Source organism: Piliocolobus tephrosceles, chromosome 8, assembly GCF_002776525.5.
Source record: "Piliocolobus tephrosceles isolate RC106 chromosome 8, ASM277652v3, whole genome shotgun sequence".
In the NCBI taxonomy this organism is placed as follows: Eukaryota; Metazoa; Chordata; class Mammalia; order Primates; family Cercopithecidae; genus Piliocolobus; species Piliocolobus tephrosceles.
This window is the reverse complement of record NC_045441.1, coordinates 92177917-92203592: the sequence shown is the minus strand read 5'-3', so window position 1 is coordinate 92203592 and position 25676 is coordinate 92177917. Positions and strand designations below refer to the sequence as shown.

General features: G+C 34.8%; 1 protein-coding gene across 1 annotated transcript in view; it reads left to right on the top strand.

Annotated features, from left to right (window-relative positions):
* Window positions 1-25329, top strand: part of GNAI1 (G protein subunit alpha i1) — an 82147-nt gene extending 56818 nt beyond the window's left edge. Inside the window, exons 4-8 of the mRNA XM_023226679.3 lie at window positions 6659-6816; window positions 11102-11230; window positions 16629-16758; window positions 18401-18554; window positions 23222-25329. Coding sequence (XP_023082447.1) covers window positions 6659-6816; window positions 11102-11230; window positions 16629-16758; window positions 18401-18554; window positions 23222-23412 — 762 coding nt within the window. The 3' untranslated portion in view covers window positions 23413-25329. The remainder of the gene's footprint in view (window positions 1-6658; window positions 6817-11101; window positions 11231-16628; window positions 16759-18400; window positions 18555-23221) is intronic.
* Window positions 25330-25676: the final 347 nt, after the last annotated feature.

Here is a 25676-nt window from a genome sequence, read left to right as displayed (position 1 = left end):
TCATAATAATGACATTATGAATGTCATTATGTCATAATAATGACATTGAGCACTCCCCACATGCCTTTGTAATAATACATGCTCAATAAATGTCTGTTACTGCTATTGGTGTCTTTTGCTTTTTTTCTGTTTGTTTTTTGAAACAGAATTTCCCTCTTCTTGCCAGGCTTGAGTGCAGTGGCACGATCTCAGCTCACTGCAACCTGCACCTTCCTGGTTCAGCGATTCTCCTGCCTCAGCCTCCCGAGTAGCTGGGATTACAGGCATCCACCACCACACCCAGCTGATTTTTTTGTATTTTTAGTAGAGATGGAGTTTCACCATGTTAGCCAGGCTGGTCTCTATCTCCTGACCTCAGGTGATCCACCTGCCTCAGCCTCACAAAGTGCTGGGATTACAGGCATGAGCCACCATGCCCAGCCTTTTTTTTTTTTTTTTTTAAATAATTATTATTACATTACTGTTACTCTTGTAAGAATCACACCATTTTAATTTCTTTGGTTTCATGGATTAGTTGGCACCTGGTAGGTAGAGTAAATGCACCCCATTTCATTCCATTGTTCTTTTGCCAGATAACAATGCCATCATAATTTCTCTCCCAGATGAACTTGAGAGCCAACTTAATTCCCCCACAACCCTGTTGAAACACAACACACCAAAACAGCTTGTTGACTTCGTTGGGATTACATCTTAGTATGTAGGTTGATTTGGTAAGAATTGAGTAAGAAGATGTAAAATCTTAATAAGTGGTGAGTAATTTTCTGTGGTTTGCTCCGTATTTGGCACTTATCAGATTTCCAAAACAGATTATACACTGATTATTTAAAATGAGAAGAAACAAAATTATTTTCAAGACTGGCATGAAGCAATCACATTTTATGCCTAATAATCATTTCAGAACTTTCGCAGAATGAGGATAGTCCATCTATGAGTGATAATGTATTGATAATATAGGTGATAATGCTTCTAATGAAGTAAAATTTTAGAAGCTTTACAAAGGGGCCTGTTCGCCTGTTTAGGCACTGGGCACTTACAGGAGTGCTGTTCACAATGTGATTCATGGGCCAGCGCCTGTCCACAAGAGTGTGCACAAAGTGGATATAGAGATTAAACGTAAGCATTGGGTTTGTAGCAATTGACAGAGTAATTTATATGTTCACTCTGAGAGTTTTTAAAATATTAATTTATATTTTGTATGTCATTTAAATTTTTCTATTATTATTCTGGAATAGGTTGGAAACAGATGCAAATGAAAGAAAACACAACACTGGTTCTTCATCACAGACAGCTTGAGAAGCACTTATTTAGAATACTTCAGGCTGTGAGGAGTAGGAATCCTCACCTTGAATTGAGTTAGACAGGTTTTTCCCCCCAAGCCTCATGTATGTTTCTGCATAATGACCATTTTTCTGTTCCAATAACTTTGTTATTTACTTTCATTAGTTTGTCTGTGTCTGTCTGCCAGATTTGCTAGATTGTTTTTTAGAAAGGTTCTATCAGTTTGCCTTCCTTGCAGCAGTTTTCGGAATGCCTTTTCTTAGCACTCTGGACAGCCAAAATTTAGGAGTCTTGTATTTAAAAAATCTTTGCTAATTTGTTGTTAGTAAATCGTGTATCAGCATATTTTGAATTTTCCATTTTTAATGTAGCTGACCAGTTTTCCATGTCAATTTGTTATGTTTTTATTTTTCTATGTGATTTGTGGCACTTTATTCATTTACCACTTGGAATCTTGGTGTTTTGATGATCTATTTGCTTGTTTATATGTACATATGTATTAAGCCTTTGTCCACTAATACAAATGTTCAGTAAGTCACATTTTACTTAACTGCCATTAATGTTATGGTAATACTGTATTTTAAAAAGTGTTTAAATCTTCACCTGTTATTTCTTCCATTGTGTTTAAATGTAGAACATCCTCTCTCAACAAAAGATTTAGCAAATATTGATGCTCTTTTAAAAGCAAGAGACATTTCAAGGGAGTGAATTTTACCATTTGTTTCTGTGTTTGTTTTTTAATCTGTCTGAAGCATGTTTTGTTGTATGCATGGAGTAAAGATGTACATTATTTTATTTCTCTTCAGGTGGCTAATTGTCACCAGTGTGACTGGATTAATCATATCTTTTCTGACTGATTTATCTTGTCTCATTTATCATATAATAAGTTCAGATTTGGGATTTTTTTCCTCTATGGATCTGCCTTCATAGTAGATTGTTTCTACATATTGTAGGCTTTTAATATCTGACAGAAACATCCCTGTGCTCCCAGTCGTTTTCAAAATGCTCCTTATTACTTTTACTTGCTTTTTCCACGTGAATGTTTGTATCATTTTTAGTAGTATTCTGGTTTATGTTTGAGAACTAAGATGAAGAAACTTACGGTTTTTGTTTTGATTCTGAAAAATATTTATGTGGCAAAATGATACTAGCTACCATTTGAAATGAATGTATGCTTCTAATATAGTATATTTCTCTTCTCATTTCACTTATCTCACATTTCGGTATCTCTTGACAAGTTCTCTTGTCAGTACAAAGAACACTTAAATGTCAGTATTTCTCCATTTTACCAATTTGAAAAAATATACATGTATAAGATTTGTAAATATGTATATTTATATATTTATTGATAATTTCCCTTTTTAATGAAACTCATGCTTCATGCTGAATTCACTGCAATTTAGTTAAAAATTTATCTCTGACATATAGTTAAAATTAACTTTATTTTAGGCTTTTTCCCCCTTTTAAGTTAATTTTAACTATGTGTCAGAGATAAATTTATGGGGAAAAAAGAAAAATTACTTCCTATTTCATTTCCTCAAGTCATTTTTACTTTGATTATATTTGTGCTTTTAGAGAAAAATGTATTTTACATGTATGTATTCCTTAAAGCAACTCTTTAACATCTGATCAAGTCGGCTTCATCCCTGGGATGCAAGGCTGGTTCAACATACGCACATCAGTGTAAGCCATCACATAGAACCAAAGACAAAAACCACATGATTATCTCAATAGATGAAGGAAAGGCCTTCAATAAAATTCAACACCCCTGCATGCTAGAAACCCTCAATAACACTCCATTACCATATTATTTAGCTTCTGTTTTAGAAGGGCTTGCTGATCTTTTTAAATGTAAACTCTTAATCTCATGCATAAATCCTACCTGCTGTATTACAATGAATAGTCATCCAACCTTTGCTTTAACACCTCAGTCTCTCATTCCCCTTCCCTTTTTTGTTTTTCAGGTGGCTTTATTAAAAAAAAAAAAAATCCTGTAATTGAGATGAACTCTGATATCTTTTGCTCTAAGAATGCTCCTTTTTCTGCTCTGTGCCTAAACATGAACTCTGTTCTTTGTTACCTTGTAATTATGTCAGACTACAGCCATCATGCTCCCTCAAAGTCTTCTCCTCCTATCCTAGGCAGACTCTTCTGAATTTTCATAAAGTGGGTGACAGCTTTAAATAAAACATGTAATCGCTAAATAAGTACAGCATGCTAGATATTCCCTGATCACTGCTTGAAATGAGGACTTATTTGTCTCTTGACAAAATAGTGCTTCATAGCTCCTTTCTGAGTTCTCACAGCACACGGTTATATGAACTGGAATTTACTTTCTCTAAATCATCTTATTTTTTATTTAGCTTTTAGTAATTTGAAAATATTTTAGCTTTGCTACATCCGAGGAATTTTTCTGTCAAATAATTGCCTGTCAAATAATGTTTCTTTCTCACCACCACAAAGACTTCCTGTAAACTGCTTTGTTAACCTGTAACCTGCTTTATTAACCTATAACCCTCCTTACCAAACTTCAGTCTTCTCTTAAGTAATCTCTATTCTTTTTCTACTCCGCAACAGACTGTTTTGGTACACTCATATTTATATTTATAAATGTTAAGTAATTTTCCTTCTCATAAATTTTCAAAGACCTCATTCCATGGCAAGATAAAATCATTGTCATCATTCTGTGTTTTTAAAAGTTATCCTGTTGTAGATATGGCCACTTATGAACTGTTGACTCCCTAATTTGTGTGATTGGGTGACTAGCCATGGAACTTTAAGTAAGTTGCTTAACCTCTTTGTGCCTTGGGTTCGTTTTATACAGAAGATTAGGTAGAATAATTTCAGCAGTGTTCTTCTGCTCAGATTTATTGCCTGAAGCTCATCTACAGATACACCTGAATGTCCTGGTAATGATGTAGAAGTGAATAATCCCAGTAAGTTTTTTTTAAAGAAAAGAGGCTTGAAAAAATTATCTGAGCTTTACAACTTGATGTTATGAGATACATATAGATAGTAAAATGGTTACTCTAGTGGAGCAAGTTAACATACCCATTATCTCACGTAGTTAAATTTTTTGGCTACAGGAGCAGTTAAAACCTATTTAACAAAAATCTCGAATACGGTACATTTTCATTAGCTAAAGTCCTTATATTGTACTTCAGTGTCTACTTCTCTAGACTTGGTCATCCTGCGTATCTGCTACTTTGTATTCTTTGAATATGTCTATTTTCTCTTTCTCCTCCCTCCTCTCCTCCCCCACCCCACAGCCATAACTACTGGTTTGTCCTCTATCTTAGTATATTTGACCTTGACCTATTTTTGTTTCTGTGTGTTTTTTTTTTTTTTTTTTTTTTTTTTTGAGACCTGGAGGACATTATGCTTAGTGAAATAAGCCAGACACAGAAAAATATTACATCATTTTACTTATGTGTGGAATTATGAAAAACATTTTTTTTTTAATGCCACAGAGAGAATGCAGTTTATAAATACAGCTTCCAAAGTTTCTTAAGGCTTTTCTTCAGGCCTATCCCTGGAAAGTTTGAGAAGAATGTGATCTTGTGACCCATACTGGAGGGCATTAGTCCTTTTTTGTCAAAAAATGCTATTGAAATTGAATGAAGACGTCATAGTGGAAGCTTATTTAAAAACCTACTTAAGCAGAAAGTACTTTACTAAAATAGGTTATGTTTGATGTAATTTAATAAATAAAAATTGTCACATTCAGAAATTTTTCATGTATATGTAATCGGATAATTGAATAATTGTTTACTGGAATTAGGCTAATGGTGCTAAGAATGACTTGAAACCATGTTATGTGAGGTTTATTAAGGATATTATGCATGTGTCACTTGCTTGCATGCATTTCTCTTGTGATTTGCTAAAAAGGGAAGCATATGCTTGAATAATATGTTCTCATGCTGAGAGACTTAATTATTTTTCATGATGGGTTCCAGCTGAAAAGAAAATGTTTCACAAATTGGCAGCAGCATGAATTTATATTGTCAGCTAGTACACTCTGCTAGCCTGTGTCACCAAATGCTGCTTCTCTTCTATACCCCTTATAATAATGTGTGCCATCACTTTGTAAGCATCTGCTATGATACTTTGGAAGAATGCCCCTTGAGAGAAATTAGGAATTGTCCACCCAGTTAACTTAAAGCTACATATTTCAAGTTAAGGAGATTCTTGGTCAAGAAAGAAACTTAACATCTGGGTTTGTTTGTTTATTGTTGTGTTTTTTTTTAAATTGTGTTATTACTTGAAAACTGGAGTTATGTTATCCAGTATGGTATCTACTATCCGTATGTGGCTACTGAATCCTTAAAATGTATCTACTCTGAATTGTAATGGGCTGTTTGCATAAAATACACACCAGATTTTGTAATATGTATGAAAAAATATGAAATATAATTGTATGTTTATTACATATAAATGAATTGATATTTTTATACATAGGTTAAGTAATACTGTTAAAAATCATTTCACGTAGCTTTAAAAAAAGCTTTTACAAATGTGGCTATTAGAAAATTTAGATTGTATTAGTGGTGCACGTTATATTTCTCTTGGACCCCACACTGATTTAGAGTGGTTGATTACTTGTAGATCAGAATAACCAAATATGAGTAGCCTCAAATTTTAAGCAAAGTTTAATTAACTTTATATAAAGTATCTTTTTATTTAGAAAATTTTACATACTGTCTTCTGTATATATCATGAGTATTTCTACTCCAAAGCTGTGCTTATTTTGTTTTCTATGCCTGGATTAGCAAAACACCTGCTTCCAACTTCTGCCCCATTGATTTTAATGTGGCCATACTTAAAATCTCCTGAAAATCTCACGCCATTGTATGAAACTAGTCTTCTGGTCTTGCCCACTCCACATTGATTTCTCCCTGCTCTGAACTTATTTTGCAACTATAAGGTATATCAGAAAGTTAACACTTAGTTCAATTCTATCTCTAATCTTCAAAAGTTGTGTTTCTTAGTTTAGAAAACATTTTGAGGAGACAGAAAGAAGACATAGGTTCTTCTTCTGTTTTCTCAAAAATGACCATCTTCAATACACAAAAAAACTGTGAGTGGATAATTGGTTAATGTCCCCTTTATGAGCTGGAACCTTAGTTATTCTTCCAGCTTCCTAGTGCCTTGACAGATACTACTGACACCACAAAACATAGACGTATGATGTATGATTATTGTCTTTTGGTCAACCCAGTTTTTAAGTGGTGCCTTAGAGAAAGAAAAGTAATGACACGTTAATAAAAACAGAGGAAATTCACGATTGCCATTTTTTTTTTAACTCTATAATTGTCTCCTTTGTACTTTGTATCTCAAACATATCCCTATTTACTTAAAAAAATGTCCTTTGAATGTTCAGGATGATGCACGCCAACTCTTTGTGCTAGCTGGAGCTGCTGAAGAAGGCTTTATGACTGCAGAACTTGCTGGAGTTATAAAGAGATTGTGGAAAGATAGTGGTGTACAAGCCTGTTTCAACAGATCCCGAGAGTACCAACTTAATGATTCTGCAGCGTAGTAAGTAATCATAACTTCAGAACTAAACTATCATGAATAATTACTTGCAAGTCAAATGTACTTCCAAGTCAATTTTATTGCAGAATTGGCTGACACGTTCTTGTACAACTTAGGATATTCAAGATGACAATATTTTAAAACTTTATCTGTCTTATGTGTGTTGTGTGTGTGTAGATAGCAGTGTTATTTCCTGTGTGTTCAGTAGTGTCTCAAGAGACTCGTGATATGTAACTCTAATTGAAACATGCAGAATGGTACCTTTTCCAATATATTTTCAAGAAAGTAGTTGAAAGTTTCCAAAATCCACTCTGAATTGGGGTGTATAAGTTTACTTGGAGCTATGTTGAGAGTGTAACTGATTTGAGTTCTTTTCATTATGCTAGCAGTGCCTAAGAAGAGTTCCTTGTTCAATGACAGGTACTATAAGTAGGGATTTTTTTTGGAAAGAGTGCAGGATGACTCCAAGATATTTTTTCAGTAAGTACAATAGCTCTATATTTGAAAATTGTCAGTTGTGTGTGTGCCCTGTTGTATTTGACACAGTTTCCAGATACTTAAGTTCAGTTTTTTGGAAGAAAAATCTGCCGTGAATTTTCAGGTGGCGGCCCCAGAAAGTTTGCAAAACAAGTTGTGATAAAACCTAATCAGGGAAGCTGGGTGAGGTGACTCATTGCTTGTAATCCCAGCACTTTGAGAGGCCAAGGTGGGCAGATCTCTTGAGCCCAGGTATTTGAGACTAGTCTGGGTAACTTAGTGAGACCCCTTCCCCCCATCTCTACAAAAAATACAAAAATTATCCAGTCATGATGGTGCACACCTGTGGTCCCAGTTACTCAGTGAGGCTGAGACAGGATGATTGCTTGAACTCAGGAGTTTGAGTTTGCAGTGAGCCATGATTGTACCACTGCACTCCAGCCTGTAGATGCATCGAGGCCTGTCACAAAAAAATAAAAAATAAAAACCTAATCAGGGAGCTTTCTGTTTGGTGATCTCCATAGGACAACACCAAAAACAAACAAAAAAATTTATAATTTACCACACATACTCAAAAATTCTTACATGATATGTATTAGGCATTACTTGCTCTTTAAATATATGTTGTACATTTGTTTCACTTTCCAGGATTGTTCCATTTTCTTGACACAGCTGTTGGCTGTTAGGGGCACAAGTAAGGATTAGATAAATGACAGATTTTGAAAGGTCTAGGTGAATGCATACACTTTGCCACAATGAATAAATAAATGAGGTGTGGCTCCTGAAGAGCGAATTATATTATTTGTTCAGCATCAGCATAGGTACTATATGTTATGTGATTTAGTGTGTTTAAGAAATAATATTGTATCACCCACATCAATCTTTATAACCCTGTATTAATCTATATTTTTAACATTTTACACTTGTCTTAACCTTATGTATTATTACGTGGTTTATACATGTATATATAACATAAACACATTGAATATGTAGCCCATCTCTCCAACTGGTATCATATCCTATACAAAGAAATATTCCTTGACCCACTGAGTTGGTCCTTGCTCTCCAGTTTTAGGTACTCCTAATGTACTTTTTCTTCAGTTTTACGTTTATTTTGAGGTCATTTTATTTCTATTTATGTCATGAATATTTGATTATTTTCTGTCTCTGCTGTTTAATGTATTCCCACAGCCTGACACAGTCAGCACTCAATATGATCTTGTTTAATAATGAATGAATTCATAAACCAGACATCACAGAGGCTAGAAGACAAATTAGAAAAAATACTTATAGGAGGAACACAACTCTTAAACCATATTTGCTTTGACACCACCAGCATTTGCAGAGATTTAAGTGGGAGTCACTATTATGAGAAGATTGCTTTGAGTGGAGCCCAGCAAAAGGAGCTATTTCAGTAATTAAGGGGTGCTACTTGGGAATGACAGATTGAAGTTCTCTTTCTCACTATATGTGGGAACTTCCAGACCCCTTCAGTCTCTTGTCCAGTACTCTGTCCTGTGCACACTACTTGAAAATGAGTTAACAAAAACATAGTCTAGGCATTGGTGGCTCGTGCTTTGTAATCCCAGCATTTGGGGAGGCTGAGGTGAGAGGATCGCTTGAGCCCAGGAATTCCAGACCAGCCTGAGCAACATACTGAGACCTTGTCTCTACAAAAAGTAAAAACAAAAAAATTAGCCAGGCATGGTGGCCCATCCCTTATAGTCCTTGCTTCTTGAGAGACTAAGTCAGGAGACTCACCCAAGCCCAGAAGGTTGAGGCTATAGTGAGCTATGACTGCACAGCTGCATTCCAGCCTGGGTGACAGAGCAAGACCATGTCTCAGAGAAAAAAAAAATTAAAATTATAAAATGAAAAATACGTTGCTTTAGTTTTACATTATTTTATTCTAATAGTTGTGACCTTGAGATGGCACTAATGTGGCTGCTTTTTAGGAATGAAGAAAGTCATAGAAACATTTTTCTCCATAGTTATTAGAGGACATCTTGATCTATGAGTTCTTGACTGGGGATGCTAAGATGCAGTCAAGTTGCCCATTAGGACTGACTCCCCATCAATTCACACTTTAAATTTGTAATCATTTAGAGCAATCGGAATTTTTCACAGTGCCTGCTTTTCTTCTTTGTCTTATTGAAATATTATTTTTAGAGATTTTTTTGAACTGTAGCAGTTTTTTGTTTTGTTTTGTTTTTGTTTTTGTTTTTTAGTTTTTTGAGACAGAGTCTGGCTCTGTTGTCAGGCTGGAGTGCAGTGGCACGATCTTGGCTCACTGCAACCTCGGCTTCCCAGGTTCAAGCGATTGTCCTGCCTCAGCCTCTGGAGTAGCAGGAATTACAGGCACACACCACCACGCCCAGCTAATTTTTGCATTTTTAGTAGAGACGGGATTTCACCATGTTGGCCAGGATGGTCTCGATCTCCTGACCTCGTGATCTGCCCACCTCAGCCTCCCAAAGTGCTGGGATTACAGGCGCAAGCCACCATGCCCAGCGAACTGTAACAGTTTTAAGCAAAGAAATCTGTGAGTAATCAAAGAACATTTTAAATAAGAGTAGCTCATTATTTTAAAGAGGCAGTAAAATCTTGCCATGGCTTGTTTGATTTGTAAAGTAGGATTTTCTTACAGTAAAGTAGAACATTTGGAATTAAAAGCACAGAGAAAGTACTGGAGTATTATCACCAGTGTGATAAGATTCTCTTAAATTCAGTAAATATAATACAGGTAACTCAGGCTGTCATCTCTCTATGTGTTCTAGTATAATTACCACATACATACACTTGACTGTCTAAAACATTTTTTATTTCTAAGTTATCAGTCACCTTATAGCTCTCGTAATAAAAGCACTGCGGTGATGCTCTCTACATTCAGCTGACCTTAGGACTCATTCCAAACTCCTCGCTTAAGGCTTTGTATAGCTTACTAGTGGCTTTACTCTCCAAGAAAGAACATGCAACTGTTCTCATCTCCATACTAATTTACAGCTTCTCCTGCGGCAGTGTCATTCCTTTTCTTCCATCCCCGTTATTCTGTTTTCACCCCTCAGTATCCATGAATCCTTCTTTAATCACCTAGGTCCACATTAATCTCTCCATTACCTGTACTTTCTGTGAATTACTGACTATACCGTATAATTTGACAGAAAATAACTTACTCTTTTACATTGCATGGTATGATACCACTACATTTTATATCACAACATATGTAGCACCAATGGCAGAGAGTATTACATGAGTGACTCAAACATGTATTGATTTAGAGAGCAGTAAAATGCAGCGTAGAGGAGTATGTGCTGTTTTCCTGTATGTGACGTAAGACTGGTTGAAAAGAAACATCTCATTTAGCCTTTGGGCAGAGCTTTCATCACTACTTGCTCCAAAATTAAGACTTTAAAAATCTTCAATAAAAAAGAGTAATGTCTGGATCATAAACACAGTGCTATATCCAAAAACTGTGATAAAGAATTCTAAGAAACAAACTCATGACGTGTACTAGCTTTTTTTTTTTTAAGTTATTCTTTTTCCTTTGAATTACTGATAACTGTCCCTCAGAAATAAAGTACATATTTAAAAAATACTAAAAGAGCTTTGTGGTTGCAGAGGTGTAAACATTTTTATTTCCATGGGAGTTATATAAGAAAATACAAACTTAAACTCATTTGTGTCTTTACACAGAATTTTAAAAACTTTTAGTGATTTCAGATTATCGCTTATATTGCAGTGTGTTTTAATTTTTGTTTTGGATGATCTTTATTGGCTATATTTAACATGTTGTTTTGTTTAATTTTTTCAGCTATTTGAATGACTTGGACAGAATAGCTCAGCCAAATTACATCCCGACTCAACAAGATGTTCTCAGAACTAGAGTGAAAACTACAGGAATTGTTGAAACCCATTTTACTTTCAAAGATCTTCATTTTAAGTGAGTAGCTTTGAAACATATGCTTTCTAAATTTAGATATAAAACACATTGCTTTAGAAATAAAAGGTATAATAAAAGTTGACAACATTTTTACAGTCGGAAATTACAATTGGAAAAAAACTTTCTTCAGATGATTGTGCAAAATAAGTTTTGGGTGAAGTCAAAACAAGCATTCCTAAGTGGAATATTTTTATTTAAGAAAATCTATCCAGGCAGATTCCATTTTGCCTGTAGTTTTTACAGTGATTCAAACAAAATAGTTTTTGGCTTTTATTTCTAAACAGAAAATTCTGCTCTAATATACTGTGTTTTCGGAAAGTGTTGCCATCTATTTTTAGATAAAAAGAGAGCAAGTTTTACTGATAGTATAAATGCTTATTTATGGAAATATTAAGAGCACCTTTAACAATTTTTTCATGAACAGTTTTCTTCCTAGGGAACTTTCCTTCCCTGTGAAGGTAGTCCTTATGCACTATTTCATCATAAGAAATACTCATTTAAAGTGTACTGAATATCCACTTACTGAGGTCTGAGCAGAAAAGCACTGAATTGTGGTCTTTAGAAATGCAAGGGGTCTTGGAGTGGATGTTTTTCCGGTTCCCTCATTTTATGATGAACGAGGCTCAGGAAAGTTTAATAAAGCAACATATTCAAATTTACAAAACTACTTTTCTCTTTTTCCAGTAAATAACAGTTTCCAAGGTATGAGGAAAACTGTTGGACTTAGACACAACCAAATATGATATCTTCATTTGCAGAGTTTTGTTTTATTATACAGCCTTCCTGGTCAGTTACTTTCATCTGTTTCCCTTCCAGATCATCCGCTAGTCGTTACCATGACTGACGACTTCTAAAATGCTCCACTTACTCATTTCATTGTTCACTCAAACAAAATTGCCTTTAAGTCTGTACTGTTATTCATCATTTCTATTAAAGTAATAGTAAAATCATGAAAAGAGAAAGTACGTAGCCTGTGTAAAGATATATTCATTAATAAGATAACATCATGGGATGTTCTACTGAAACAAAACTTCTGTATTGTCTTAGACATCTAAGACCACTGTAGTGTTACTTGATGTTAAAAAAACTCATTAACAAATACAGATGTTCCTTTTTTCCTTCTTAGTATTTTTTATTTCAGTACATTGAAGCTAAATAAAGAGGCAGAAGTTCTTTTTTTAAAATCTGCTAGTTTCTTATAATTCACATTCATTTAAAATGTCACATGTCCCAAGTGCCAGTTGAGTGTTCAGCTGAAGGAACACCAAACACAAAGCTGTTGAATAGCTTTGGGAGGCTCTTCTGAAGTCAATGACTAATTTATATGAATATAATAGAGTCACATTGTTCACACAGTATTAAAACCTATGCATGTCCTACACCACATATTCACTAGTAAATATTCCTGGAAATGAAAATAATAAAAATGCTAGAATTAAGTGAGTTGTAGACTTATAGGGATTTTGTTGTTATTGTTCTTTTTTTTTTTTTTTTTTTTGAGACGGAGTCTTGCTCTGTCGCCCGGGCTAGAGTGCAGTGGCCGGATCTCTCAGCTCACTGCAAGCTCCGCCTCCCGGGTTCACGCCATTCTCCTGCCTCAGCCTCCCGAGTAGCTGGGACTATAGGCGCCCGCCACCTCGCCCGGCTAGTTTTTTGTATTTTTTAGTAGAGACGGGGTTTCACCATGTTAGCCAAGATGGTCTCGATCTCCTGACCTCGTGATCCGCCTGTCTTTTAAGTTTAACAGATAGGGATATTTTTGTTTGTTTTTAACCCAGCAAAGTTAAGATTGATTTTAAGATTGCCGCTGTAGTCATGGGCATCAAGTAGCTATCATCTCACAGCTGCAGAGCTTTATAGATGTATTGACCCGAATTGAGCACACTCCAGTTGTGACTGCAGGAGATTGGATTAGAAAAGGTGTTTATGATCTGTTTTTTTAAGGAAAATTTTAATATTTCATGTTTTTCTAAATTTCAACTTTTAAATACAGTGAAGGGTTAGATAAATCATTTGTTACCAGTTTGTGATTTTTTTCTTAAGATTATGTTTAGTGGAGGGTTTTGGTGTCTTTGTAGAAATTCAAACTTTATAAGACTGTGTATATATCTCCTTAACTTTTACCCAATTCCATCCCCACAATACTAAAAAGAATTTTTTAAAAGATTACACAAGCAAAAGAACAATAAACTTATATTATTCTGTTTGCCAAAAAGTAATTTGTCTGCATTTGGTTTGCAAATGGAGTGTCCCATATCTTATTGAAATTATTTTGTCTTTTTTATCTTCACTAAAAATTACATGATTCAACATAATCATTCTAAATAAATCTTTACTGTGAATTACGAATTAGGCTTTGCTTCATCTAACTTTATTGCTCTGAAATGGTCATGATAATAAAGCAGAATTTCTAAAATTATCTTGGAAAAAAGGTTCCTAGTGAGAGAAAAAATAGTTATCGGTTCATCTCATAAAGAAATCTCACTGTTAGAAGTAGTGAGCACTGTTAAATTATATGCAACAGTACTTCTGATTGCTTCCATAAGTGTTTTATATTTAATACATTTGTTGCTATCACTTGTCACTGATTTACAGGTGGTTCATGTAATTGAATTGTCCAGAAAACTAAAGCTTTATTTCAATTTCCATGGCTACTTCTCCCCAAGAAACAAACATTGACCTGCTTTGTTAAACAAAGATACAGGTCATAATTAATTTATCTGGCAACATTAGCTTTGTGCTTTAATACATGCTATGGTTTTGCATATGCTTTTTTTTTTTCATTTTCATTCTTCTCTTAAAAAAGCCCTCAGTGAACATTTTATGCTGCTGTCATTATCTCTTACTGAAATTGTTTAACTTCTTTTAGTCTGCTTATTACTATTTCCATAATATTAAATAAACTGGGTACTCTGATTTCAAATAATCAGATATGTCTGATCTGGAGAATATGGTCATTTTATCTTAAAACTAAGAAGTGATTTTAATGACAAGGAAATTCACTGTTAGATTGGGACTTAGAATTTTTTCTTTAACCTAGTATACCTTAGATTCTGATTTTGGTTTTTGTTCACCTTGTTTTAAAGATTGTGTTCTAAAGCAAACTTAAATTATGTTCAGCTAATGGCTTACAGTAGTCCCCCCTTATTCGAGGGGATATGTTCCAAGACCCCGCATGTATGCTTGAAACTGCCAATAGTACTGAACCTTGTATACACCATGTTTCTTCGTAGGCTTACATACCTATGATAAAGTTTATAAATTCAGCACAGTAAGAGACTGAAAACTAATAATAACATAGAACAATCATGGCAACATACTATAATTAAAAGGTATGTGAATGTGGTCTCACTTTCTCAAAATACTGTAGTATTTTGGACCTTGGTTGACCACAGGTAACTGAAACTGCAGAGAGTGAAACCAGGAATAAGGGGGAACTACTGTATTTCTAACCAATATTGTCTGAGGAGAAAATGTGTGGAGTTGGAGTTGCTAAGTAAAGATTCTAGACCTTGGTTCCCCTAATAAGTAGTTGGGTAAACTTGGTTAAGTTTCTTAACAGGCTGTTACAGTTTTGCTCTGTGTTAGAGGCTTAAAAATAAAATGAGTTATTGCCTATGAAAAATGTAAAAGTGAGAACTCTATAAATAGTAATAAGTGGCAGAGGCAAATATTAAATCAATTATTTGGTACTTAAGGCAGTCCGATTATATAAAATTCACTTTTCATCTTGTTTAGGTGCACTCTTAAACATTTATTTCAGGACCATAGTTTTCACTTCCCTCCTAGGTTTTTCAAACCTGTCATTTCGGCATCCAGCAAATACTGGGATTGAGTAAAGTTGACTCTCACCATTATCCTTCCACGAGGTTCATTTATCGTACTCCATTTAGGCTTCTTGGTTGAGGTTGATGTATTTAGTTGCTGTTTTTATTCAGTGACTTAAAGATAAACACAGGTTTGTCAGGAACCTCAGATAAACTTTGTCTTATTTTGGATTTTGAATTCTGTTAAATTACTATCATTGCTAGCATATGGTTTCAACTTTGCTTTTTATAGGTTAAATGAGCCTCAGATGAATGAGAGCAGAAATACATTTAGAATAATTCTACTGGGAACTCTTGAGTGTGGTCATCACTGAGATATGCTATCTTTTCAGTAAAGTTATTTTCAAATTGTGTTCCTGGGCATTTTTGCAAATGGTAACCCAATTTAAATCATTTTAATTTACTATCATTTATTTTGTTCTTGTTTGATCTTTATTACCCAGCTATGCTTTTTACATCTTAACTCTTTTATTTTGTGATAGAAACATTTTATTATATAGCTTACCTGAATTTAATGAACAATGGTACCAGCTAAGCCAAAAGAATGAAGCTGCTTAAATGATCATAAAAGTAACAATACTAGTTGATGTACTCAGATTTGGTTTATAGGCCAGTACTGCTCTGTAGGGAAAATTCTTTTTGCCTGGGAATTAAATAGGGACTATTTTAATTAGTGCACCATCTAGATAAATGGAGTCTTTAAAAATGTACCAGTTTGCATAGTGTTTTCATTATATAAGTGGTTATTTCTAGGTTGTATAATGTAGTCTATGCAAATTTTAACTTTTGCTTAACTTTAGAAAATCTTATAAGAAAAGGAATAGACTATTGTCTTTATATTGTTTGATTTTGCTACTACTTTGTTCGGTAACCTACAGTGGTTCACTATTGTACATTGTATAAAAATTGAGTTATTTTCCATTCTAAATTTTAAGTCCATTCAGTAGGATCACTCATTTATGTCATAGTTCAGTTCTCTCATTTTGTAATGTATCCTGATTTTACTTTTTATGCAAATGTATTTTACCCTATCTGAATTTTATTTGCTTGCCCTACATTTTCTTACCTGAAGTGGCTTCTTCTTTACATCAAAGCCTTGCTTATTACTTCTGAGCTAAAATGATATGTTTTAGTAGGAGGAGGGATCTCTGTTCTCTGCCTTCGATGTCCGTGACTGTGGCAAATGGAATATTTACTCTTTGATCTCTGCATTCCCCAGTTGCTTCATGTGACTTCTCAGTGTTTACACATAGTGCGGTCCATTCATTTGTTTGCTTTAATGTTCTAAGTGTTCTCCCGTGTGTTAATGTCTTGTTTTTTGAGGATATTTTTGTTCTTGCTTTTGTTTTAGAGATACTTTCCTTCAATCAAAAATTTTAAAAACTAGCAGATTTTTTCCCGTTTTGAGAAGTCCAGTTTGTGACATTGTTTTCCTCCCATAAAGTCCTTCTCTCCTTCCTTTTCATCATACATTTCCACAACTATTCAGAGCTTTTTTTGTTAGCATTAAAGAACTTCTCAGAACTTTTTGAACGTTTAATGTGATGTTAACTCATTTCTCCTCTTAACAGAATGTTTGATGTGGGAGGTCAGAGATCTGAGCGGAAGAAGTGGATTCATTGCTTCGAAGGAGTGACGGCGATCATCTTCTGTGTAGCACTGAGTGACTACGACCTGGTTCTAGCTGAAGATGAAGAAATGGCAAGTAGAACTACTTTAAGAGTTGAGCTTGAAACATGAAGAGCTGAAGGTGTTGCCAAGAATTTTTCTGAGAAAAATTCTTAAGAAATTCTTTCTAATGTCTGTAACAATTTGAAAGTACAGGGTCTTTCCTCTAACTTTTCTATTTGCCTAATACAAGAGAAATACTACACTAGAGAAGCACAGGTGGATCTTGAGGAAAAGGAAAGCATGGAGAGTCAATCTCACCTCAAGCCTGTAAGCTTAACTATGCATTTCTATATCTGATATCAACATAGCACATGGAAATATATTTACATAGTAGTTCAAAATCCCTTGACTTAATTTGTTACTTCTTTTAGTTTAGTAAATCTTTTTTTTTGATATGGAGTCTCGCTGTGTTGCCAGGATGGAGTGCAGTGGCACGATCTCGGCTCACTGCAACCTCCACCTCCCAGTTTGAAGCCAGTTCTCCTGCCCCAGCCTCCTAAGTAGCTGGAATTACAGGCACGTACCACCACACCCAGCTGATTTTTGTATTTTTTAGTAGAGATGGGGTTTTGCCACATTGGCCAGGCTGGTTGCAAACTCCTGACCTCAGGTGATCCACCCGCCTCAGCCTCCCAAAGTGCTGGGATTACAGGCCTGAGCCACCGCACCTGGCTAGTAAATCTTTAATATATGTTATACTTTGTTGCTGCCCTGTAATTTTCAGATAGGTTTCAATGTACCACTAATACGGGGGAAATGTTTTTAAATAGAAATGTAAAACTTTGTCATTTTAGGTTAACTTTATTACAAAGTGGGGAAAAAAGAGTAGAAATGTCAGTTTTGTACAGTTGACCCTTGAACAACAGGGATTTAAGCTGCATGGGTCCACATATGTGAGAATTGTTTTCAACCACGCACATTCATGGGATGCGAAACCTGAGTATGAAGAAAGTCAACTTTTCCTCTACGTGGATTCCACAGAACTGCCTGCTGGACTTGAGTATATGCAGATTTTGGTACCCTTGGGTGTCTTTGTACTAATCCCCCTGAATATACCGAGAGACGATTATATTTTTAAAATCAAGTGTATGAAATTATAGTGCAATGCAACACCACATGTTTGTTTCTCTCATTTCAGCACTACAAAATGTATCAGTGCCCTCTTTGATGAACACAGATCCTAGAAGTTCCAGAAACAGGAATTGGAAGTGTCCTTCCAGTATTTATATTTATTGTAATATTTAGAGTAATGGGCGAATTGGGTCTTAGCTTGTTCAATTTAATTTTATTAATCTTTAAAAACCTCTGTTTATCTTTTAATGGAAACTTAGATGAAATGAACTCTATGACAATGTCATTTCTTTTCACACGTTCACATTTCACATCCTAGATTATACTGTCCTGTAGCAGGATGTTCCCTGGCACAGAGCATGACATATAGTGGGTACTTAGCAAGTAAAAGTTGAATGCAGAAAGTGATGAAAGATGGTTAGATACTTCTCTCACCTAAAGTGAAAGTGGGTTCTGAAATGACAGTAATGGATTTTTGTGATACGTTATGTATTTTTCAATGACTGAACTCTGTTTTATTATAACAACCTATTATTTTTTAAAATACTCCTTAAAAGTCCTTGCTGTTAGTGACAATTGGTTTTCTTTTTTTCTGTTACAGAATCGAATGCATGAAAGCATGAAATTGTTTGACAGCATATGTAACAACAAGTGGTTTACAGATACATCCATTATACTTTTTCTGAACAAGAAGGATCTCTTTGAAGAAAAAATCAAGAAGAGCCCTCTCACTATATGCTATCCAGAATATGCAGGTATTTTACTTTTCTGGGAATAAGTTGTCAAGTTACATATTTCTAATTGAAACTTCCCCTAAGGCAAGAATTCAGTTGTTAATTTAAATCTCTTGGCTTAGTGATTCTTAGACATTTAAGGGATATTATTTATCAAACTGCAGTTGAGCACAAAAATTTCCTTAAGATGTGGAGGAAATTACTGAAAATAATGTATTCATTTTATGGAAAAACTGTTAGATAATGTTTAGTGATGACTCCAAGTTAAAATACTGGTTTTTAAATCAAGTTAACAGATTTCATATCAGGTACTGTGTGATGTACAATAAATAAGACATGTCTCTGCCCACCATCTAATCTCAAAGACAGACATACTTAAACAATAAGCAATAGCAGTGCATCCTGCTGCTAAAAAGGAACATGAACATTATTGTAAGGGGGAAAATGAAGATGGGATCATTGAGGCAGCTAACTCATCCAGAAGGGCAGGGAAGGTTTCACAAGAAGCCTGAACTTTGGTAATGAGACTGTTAATAGTGCTTTAATTTTACTACGATGGAAAATTCCATGGAGTGAGAAAAGTAGACCTGAAGTACAGTCCTGACTTTTCCATAATTAGCTCTTTGATCTTGAACAAGGCAGTTAGTTCACCTAGGTCTCAGTATTCCATCTGTGAGGTCAGGAGTTGGGCTAAAACATTAGTTTTAGTTTAGTTTAGTTCCTTGGAGCACCTCCTGGGTTGCTGTTGAAGGTGGAGATGGGAGAGGGAACAGAACTAATTACTGCCCCCTGCACCCACCACCTTACAACTTTTTCATTAAAGCAGAGTAACTCAGCTTTCATCTGGTTTACATATCAAGTAAGGTTTTATTTTAGTGAAGAGCATTCAATATGCCTTAAAAAACAGGAGTTTGACTACCACTGGTTTATGTAATCTCCAAATCTAGTTTGAAGAGTTTAGTTATTTACCGTCACTCCACTCTTCCTGTTTTTTTTTGAAAAAGTCTCGGAGGCTGAGACGGGCGGATCACGAGGTCAGGAGATCGAGACTATCCTGGCTAACATGGTGAAACCCCGTCTCTACTGAAAAATACAAAAAACTAGCCGGGCGAGGTGGCGGGCGCCTGTAGTCCCAGCTACTCGGGAGGCTGAGGCAGGAGAATGGCGTGAACCCGGGAGGCGGAGCTTGCAGTGAGCTGAGATCCGGCCACTGCACTCCAGCCCCGGCGACAGAGCGAGACTCCGTCTCAAAAAAAAAAAAAGAAAAGAAAAAGTCTCAAGAATTTGTTTTTTTATAAACAAAGTTTTCTTGAGTCTTGTGTTGAGTAAATTGTACGATGAGTATTCACTGCCATTTTACAGGAAATGTTAAGACAACCCTGTGATGTCAGTGCTCAGGTATCCCTACCCATACAAATGAGAATAGCAGGGCTTAATGAAGCCAGAGACCAGTTCCAGACCCAAGTCCATTGTCCTCCTGCTCCTCGACCATTAATGGCTAGGCTACATTTAATTAAACATTCAGTGAAACCAAAAGGGGAGGGTTCTTTGGTAAATATAATCATGTTAATTGTTATAACTTTTTGTGTACTGTGAAATTATACTTAAGTTCAAACTAATTTCACACAGTTGCTTACTTTAAAACTTTGCTTTCTTTTTGGAAGTCATAGTCCTGAATCACTGTGTTCAGGAACACTTTTTTTGTGCTTATTAGAAATAAGTTATCCAGAGTCAAGATGGCTTATTTTTTCCCTTATTTGAATATATTTTTTAGTTTATTTTTGTCATATTCTATGATGTAGCCATTTTGTATTAATTCATAGTACCAGATTCCCAAAATGAATCCATAAATATTGTATACCTACAGGGATTTCGGAGCAACTAAGAATATACTTGTTAGCTCTTTCCTTGCCAGGTAGACAGTGTTTTTAGGAATTTTTGCTTGTGTTTTGCTTAAGTTAATAATCCCTGACTTCAGAATCTGCACAAAAAGAATATTACATAATTCGTTCACATCTCCAGAGTTATGATTATTATTTAAGATCTGCATGGTATGCCCTAAGTATTGATTCAGTTGCTTCTTGCTTCAGCCACAACTCTCAATTTACTATGGCTGTGGAATAACCCTGTGTAGCCCCTAAGCAACTTGCTTGATTTATCTCCTGTCTGCTCATGTGTCATCCTTCTCCTCCTCTTCTTTTTACTGTATGTTGCCACTTCACCAGTTTCATCTGCAGTCATGTCATCTTAGCTCTCTGTCCTTTCATAGTCATGGCTATTCTCAATAGGTTAAATTTTATGGTCAGCCCTAATTTATCTCTGGAGCCTTAGATTTGCATTACCAACTGCTTGAACATACATGTTTTGTTGTTTGATTGGTTGGTTGGTTGGTTGTTTTTTAGCACCCGAAGCTCAAACAGAACTCTTTTTCTTGTTTAAACTCAGATCTCTCCTCTTTCCTTTTTGATTGTCTCATCCGCCTCCCAGTTCTTCATTCTTGAACCTGGTTATCACCTGTGCTTACCTTTGTTCAGGACAATTCTATCACACATTAAAAAAAAAAAAAAAATACCATATTTGCTCTCGTTTCCCTGCTGTGCCATTCTTTTCTTAAGACTTAAAATCAGAATGAAGAATGTTCATTCATATGTGTTGTACTTTGAGGGTAATCTAGCTAGCTGCCTAGGATATATAGAGCAAATTGAGCTAGGCACTCAATGTAAGCTGTTTGGCTGAAATATATTTTAATTTAGCAGTTGCATTAGCTTCTGTGGGCCAACAAGATGCTGTTAATTGCTTTAAAATTTTGGAGAACGAAACTTACGATTTAATAAAATTTGATTTTTTGAAGTATGTGATTTCTAGTGATATAAAATAGTTAAAATGTAAACTTAAAGATGATAACTTTATTACCTTTTTATCCCTAATAAAAATCTCATAATCTATGTCATGGCACATTACACAACATTCCTGTGGGCATTTGTCACATTGTATTATACTGGATTCTGTAAGATATAAAAGGAGTATGGGGCTGGTGGGGTGTGATGTTTACTCTTGAAGAGTTCACATTCTAGTTTAGGAGACTCAACACTGAAAAATAATTTAAGACTATAAAGCAGTATAACAAAACCTGAAATAGTTATTTCTAGGAGGAGACAAAAGTTTTGAAGTGATAGAGAACCCAGCTAGATTTGTTTATTAATTAGAAAAAGTTAGATGGAGTGCCAATTTTGAGCAAATGTGAAGGCAGGCAGAGATCTCAGCCGGTGAAGTAGAATGAAGAGGAAGTACTGCAGTACCACAGGTGGCAGTTTGCATGTTGGGTCCTCATGACATGGACCTGGGTTGAGCGCCAGTGTGGAGGAGAGGATCTCAGAATGATGGCACTGCAGAGCAGACTGGATAGTAGAAGACCTTGAAAGCCTGGCAGATAATTTTGGATTATTACTACAGAAGAGGGGTTTAAACAATTTTTTTCCAAATGAAATTTGAATGTTTTTCAATTTTTTATTGAAGTATTACATATAGCATTATATTGTATACATTAATGTATATTATGTACATACATACATACACACACACACACCCTCAGCATAAGTGCATTTTTAAAGGTGAACATACCAGTATCCACCACTCAGGTCAAGAAACCAGACAGCTTCAGGACCCCAGAAAGTCCCATCATGCTTCCTCCCAGTCTTAACCAATCAAAACCTCCCCGCAACACACACATACACACTCACACCCCATACACAGAGTAATCACTGGTTACTCACTGATAATCACTGAAGACCTTAATAAAAGAACGGACACAAAGGAAATATATACCCACTTCACATGTGCCACAGACACTATTAATTGGTGAGGCTTTTGTCCTCACCAATTCATTTTTCAAACAGTGCTGTATCATACAGTATATGATCTTTTTGCATCTAGCTTCTTTTGCTCAGTAGTTCACTTATGAGATTAATTCATGTCATTGAGTATAGCAGTAGTACTTATTCTCACTTCTTCTGTGTCTTCAGTGATACACAGTTCTGTCAAGTGTATATCCAGAAACTGAATTGCAGGGTCAGAGTGTGTGTGTGATTATCTTTAGATATTGCCAAACAATTTCTGGAGTGTTTGTACTCAGAGGAAGTCTTTTTTAGTCAGTAACCTGAAAGCTGGAGTGTGTCATTCACTTTTTTTGTAACCTCATACTCCTAAACATCATTGTAGACCTTGTTACAATTTTTGAATAAAGAAAAATGAGTGAAGAATGCTAATTAATATATATATGTCGAAAAGGGAGGAAAAAATACTGATCAGCATTCAGCCAACATTTTTTGATGCACCGTTGAGCCAGAACTGAAATAGCATGCCGTCATCAAGCATCTGAGTTGGGGTGTAGAGGACAGAGGATAAGAGGATAAAAGATGTGGCATTTGGAGATTGAGGCAGGAACAAAGATCCTGATGAACACGGAATGCCATGTAGAGGAAATTTTTTGTTTAATTTTAGGGATAACTTACAGTCATTAAAGGTAACTAACATGGAGTGTTTTTCATTTAGAAGAAGTAATGTCTCCCATTCTAGAAGGGAAAGCACAGTTAAGGAGTCCATGAATGAAACTGTATGAAACTGACTTCAGTATTTTAAGCAGTTATTTTAACTTTCTGCATTATGTTTCTTTCCTTTTTCCATCTCAGGATCAAACACATATGAAGAGGCAGCTGCATATATTCAATGTCAGTTTGAAGACCTCAATAAAAGAAAGGACACAAAGGAAATATACACCCACTTCACATGTGCCACAGATACTAAGAATGTGCAGTTTGTTTTTGATGCTGTAACAGATGTCATCATAAAAAATAATCTAAAAGATTGTGGTCTCTTCTAAGTTTTGCAGTTAATGGTAAAATGCATTTTCAAACCAAATGAGTACTTATATATGGATCTCTGTAGACTAGAGTCTTGCAGCAACACAGAATGTAATATAAGGCAAATGCATCTGGGAGCTGACCAAAGTTGTTCTGTTTTGTTTTTTTAATTGAAAGTAACAGAAGGACCTTTCTTAAATGTGACAGATGGTCCTGCAGTGTGAAACTGAAGGACAGTGTTAAAGCTGGGCTCTAGTATATTGATGATTTCTGCATAAGTGTAAATATGCAAATGTATGTATACATGTATTTATGACTTTAGTTTTCGACATTATTTTTAAGTTTTAAGAGTGGCAACTTAGGATTCTAGGGTGATGGCTTTGGAAATAACATAAATAATACCTTGTACTGAATGACAGACTATTACTATGTTTGCCAGTTTTAAACAGCTTTATTTATGTTCATGTCCTGTAAATTTTTAAGTACAGTAATTAATATTAGGAAACATAACCCTTATCTTGATTATATGTATACTTGTATTAATAAAAATGTTATTTGTACAAACATTGCACAGACTATTTTAATAACATGATTTGTTCTTTAAATTTTATGTGTTTTATTGAAATGTTCTTAAGATGAATACACCTGCCTTTGGATCAATTATTTAAACATTGTATGCATTTTGATTTTTCCTACTTTAAGAAAATAAAATAATTTAATTTTACATTAGATTCCACATGAGATTTGGTTTGAAAAATTAAAATTTCAGATTTTTTAGGATATACTGTCTTAGACTTATTGTAAACACTTAGTTTTTATTCACTTGCTTTCACTCTGAATTTTAATATTTGGCTGTTAATGCATTGCCTCAAAGGTGATGTCATCTTAATTTTTATACACTTTAAATAACTACATTTTTGTTTATAACTAAGTTTTGAGGGATCCTAAGAGCGTTTTTGTGGATAAAAAAAAACTTGTAGGCATAATGAATTTTGAGACATTCATTGGTGAGGCTTTTGTGTATTTCCCTTGAGGCATCTCTTGTACCTAGCATACATGATAGCTCCTTGTTGGGAAGGTAACAAGAAGGATCTTTGAATACTCTATTGCTGATATAATAATGCAAGATTTAAATTTATACATATAACTACTTTCAAATATGATTATCACATTATGTTAAAATTACTTTGTTCCCTTAGATATTCAGATTTCTCCACTTGCTTGAGTTTATATTATTTCTTTTTCAATTATACTATTATTTCTGAGAATGAAATGGACAATTACACGTAGAAAATGAGTACTAGTATTTAATAAGTCAGTGATTATATGTATGCTCAAATAAGTGTTACATATCACTAGATACTGATCTTTGATAGAATAATTTTCTTTTGATTATTCATGATGTGTCATCTCTGACCTTGTTTCAGCAAAGTAAACAGCACTCCCTACCCCTCCCCCCGTTTTTTACTCATCTTGGAAAAAGTTAGTCTTTCAGTACATGTTGCTGGTAAGTAGTTTCCAAGTTATGTGTTGTCCCTGGGTTGAAGTATATTTGTTGAATTGTGTGTGTGTGTGTGTGTGTGTGTGTGTAACCATAAACTATATTCATACCTGTTTCATTTGGAGGATTTTCTTCTTTGTAATGTAAAGAAATTCAAAGTTATCGAAGTTCCTTAAATGTGTTAGCTTAGATTCTTTATGTGCCTTTCATGAAAGATATGTGTTCTTTAATTTTACTGATGGACCTGTAATATCCACATTGTGAAACTGTATGAAATTCAACTATAATTTGAATAAATTTGAATCATGAGAATTATGGGTTAAAAAGCCACAAAGAAGCACATATTGGTGACCATCATTAATGAAATCCTGAACTTTATTCTGTGTAATTGTGTTAATAAATCCTAATAAATTTAAATTTTTAAAATTTTACAAACCTATTGGCTAAGTACATTTTGGATTACAATTTAAGTATCAGTCTTGTATCTTCATTTCTTCTTTTTCTGTGCTCTTTTTACGATTTCAGCTACCTCAGAAGTTCAAATTTTCCCTGCTCCAAGCTATGAGATGTGATGCCACTTGTGGAATTGCCTTCTTGATATCCCCTTCTGAGAATCCATTGCCTGCTGTAACTCATTATATTCAAAACTAAATTCATCATCATTCTCCCCTTAAACCAGTTCTCATCCCTGACTTTGCCATTTTTTCCTACTAAGTACCATCATCATTTATTCCTTCAATGGGGAAGTTTTTAGCCATTTGGAACTCTTTTTTTAATTTAGTT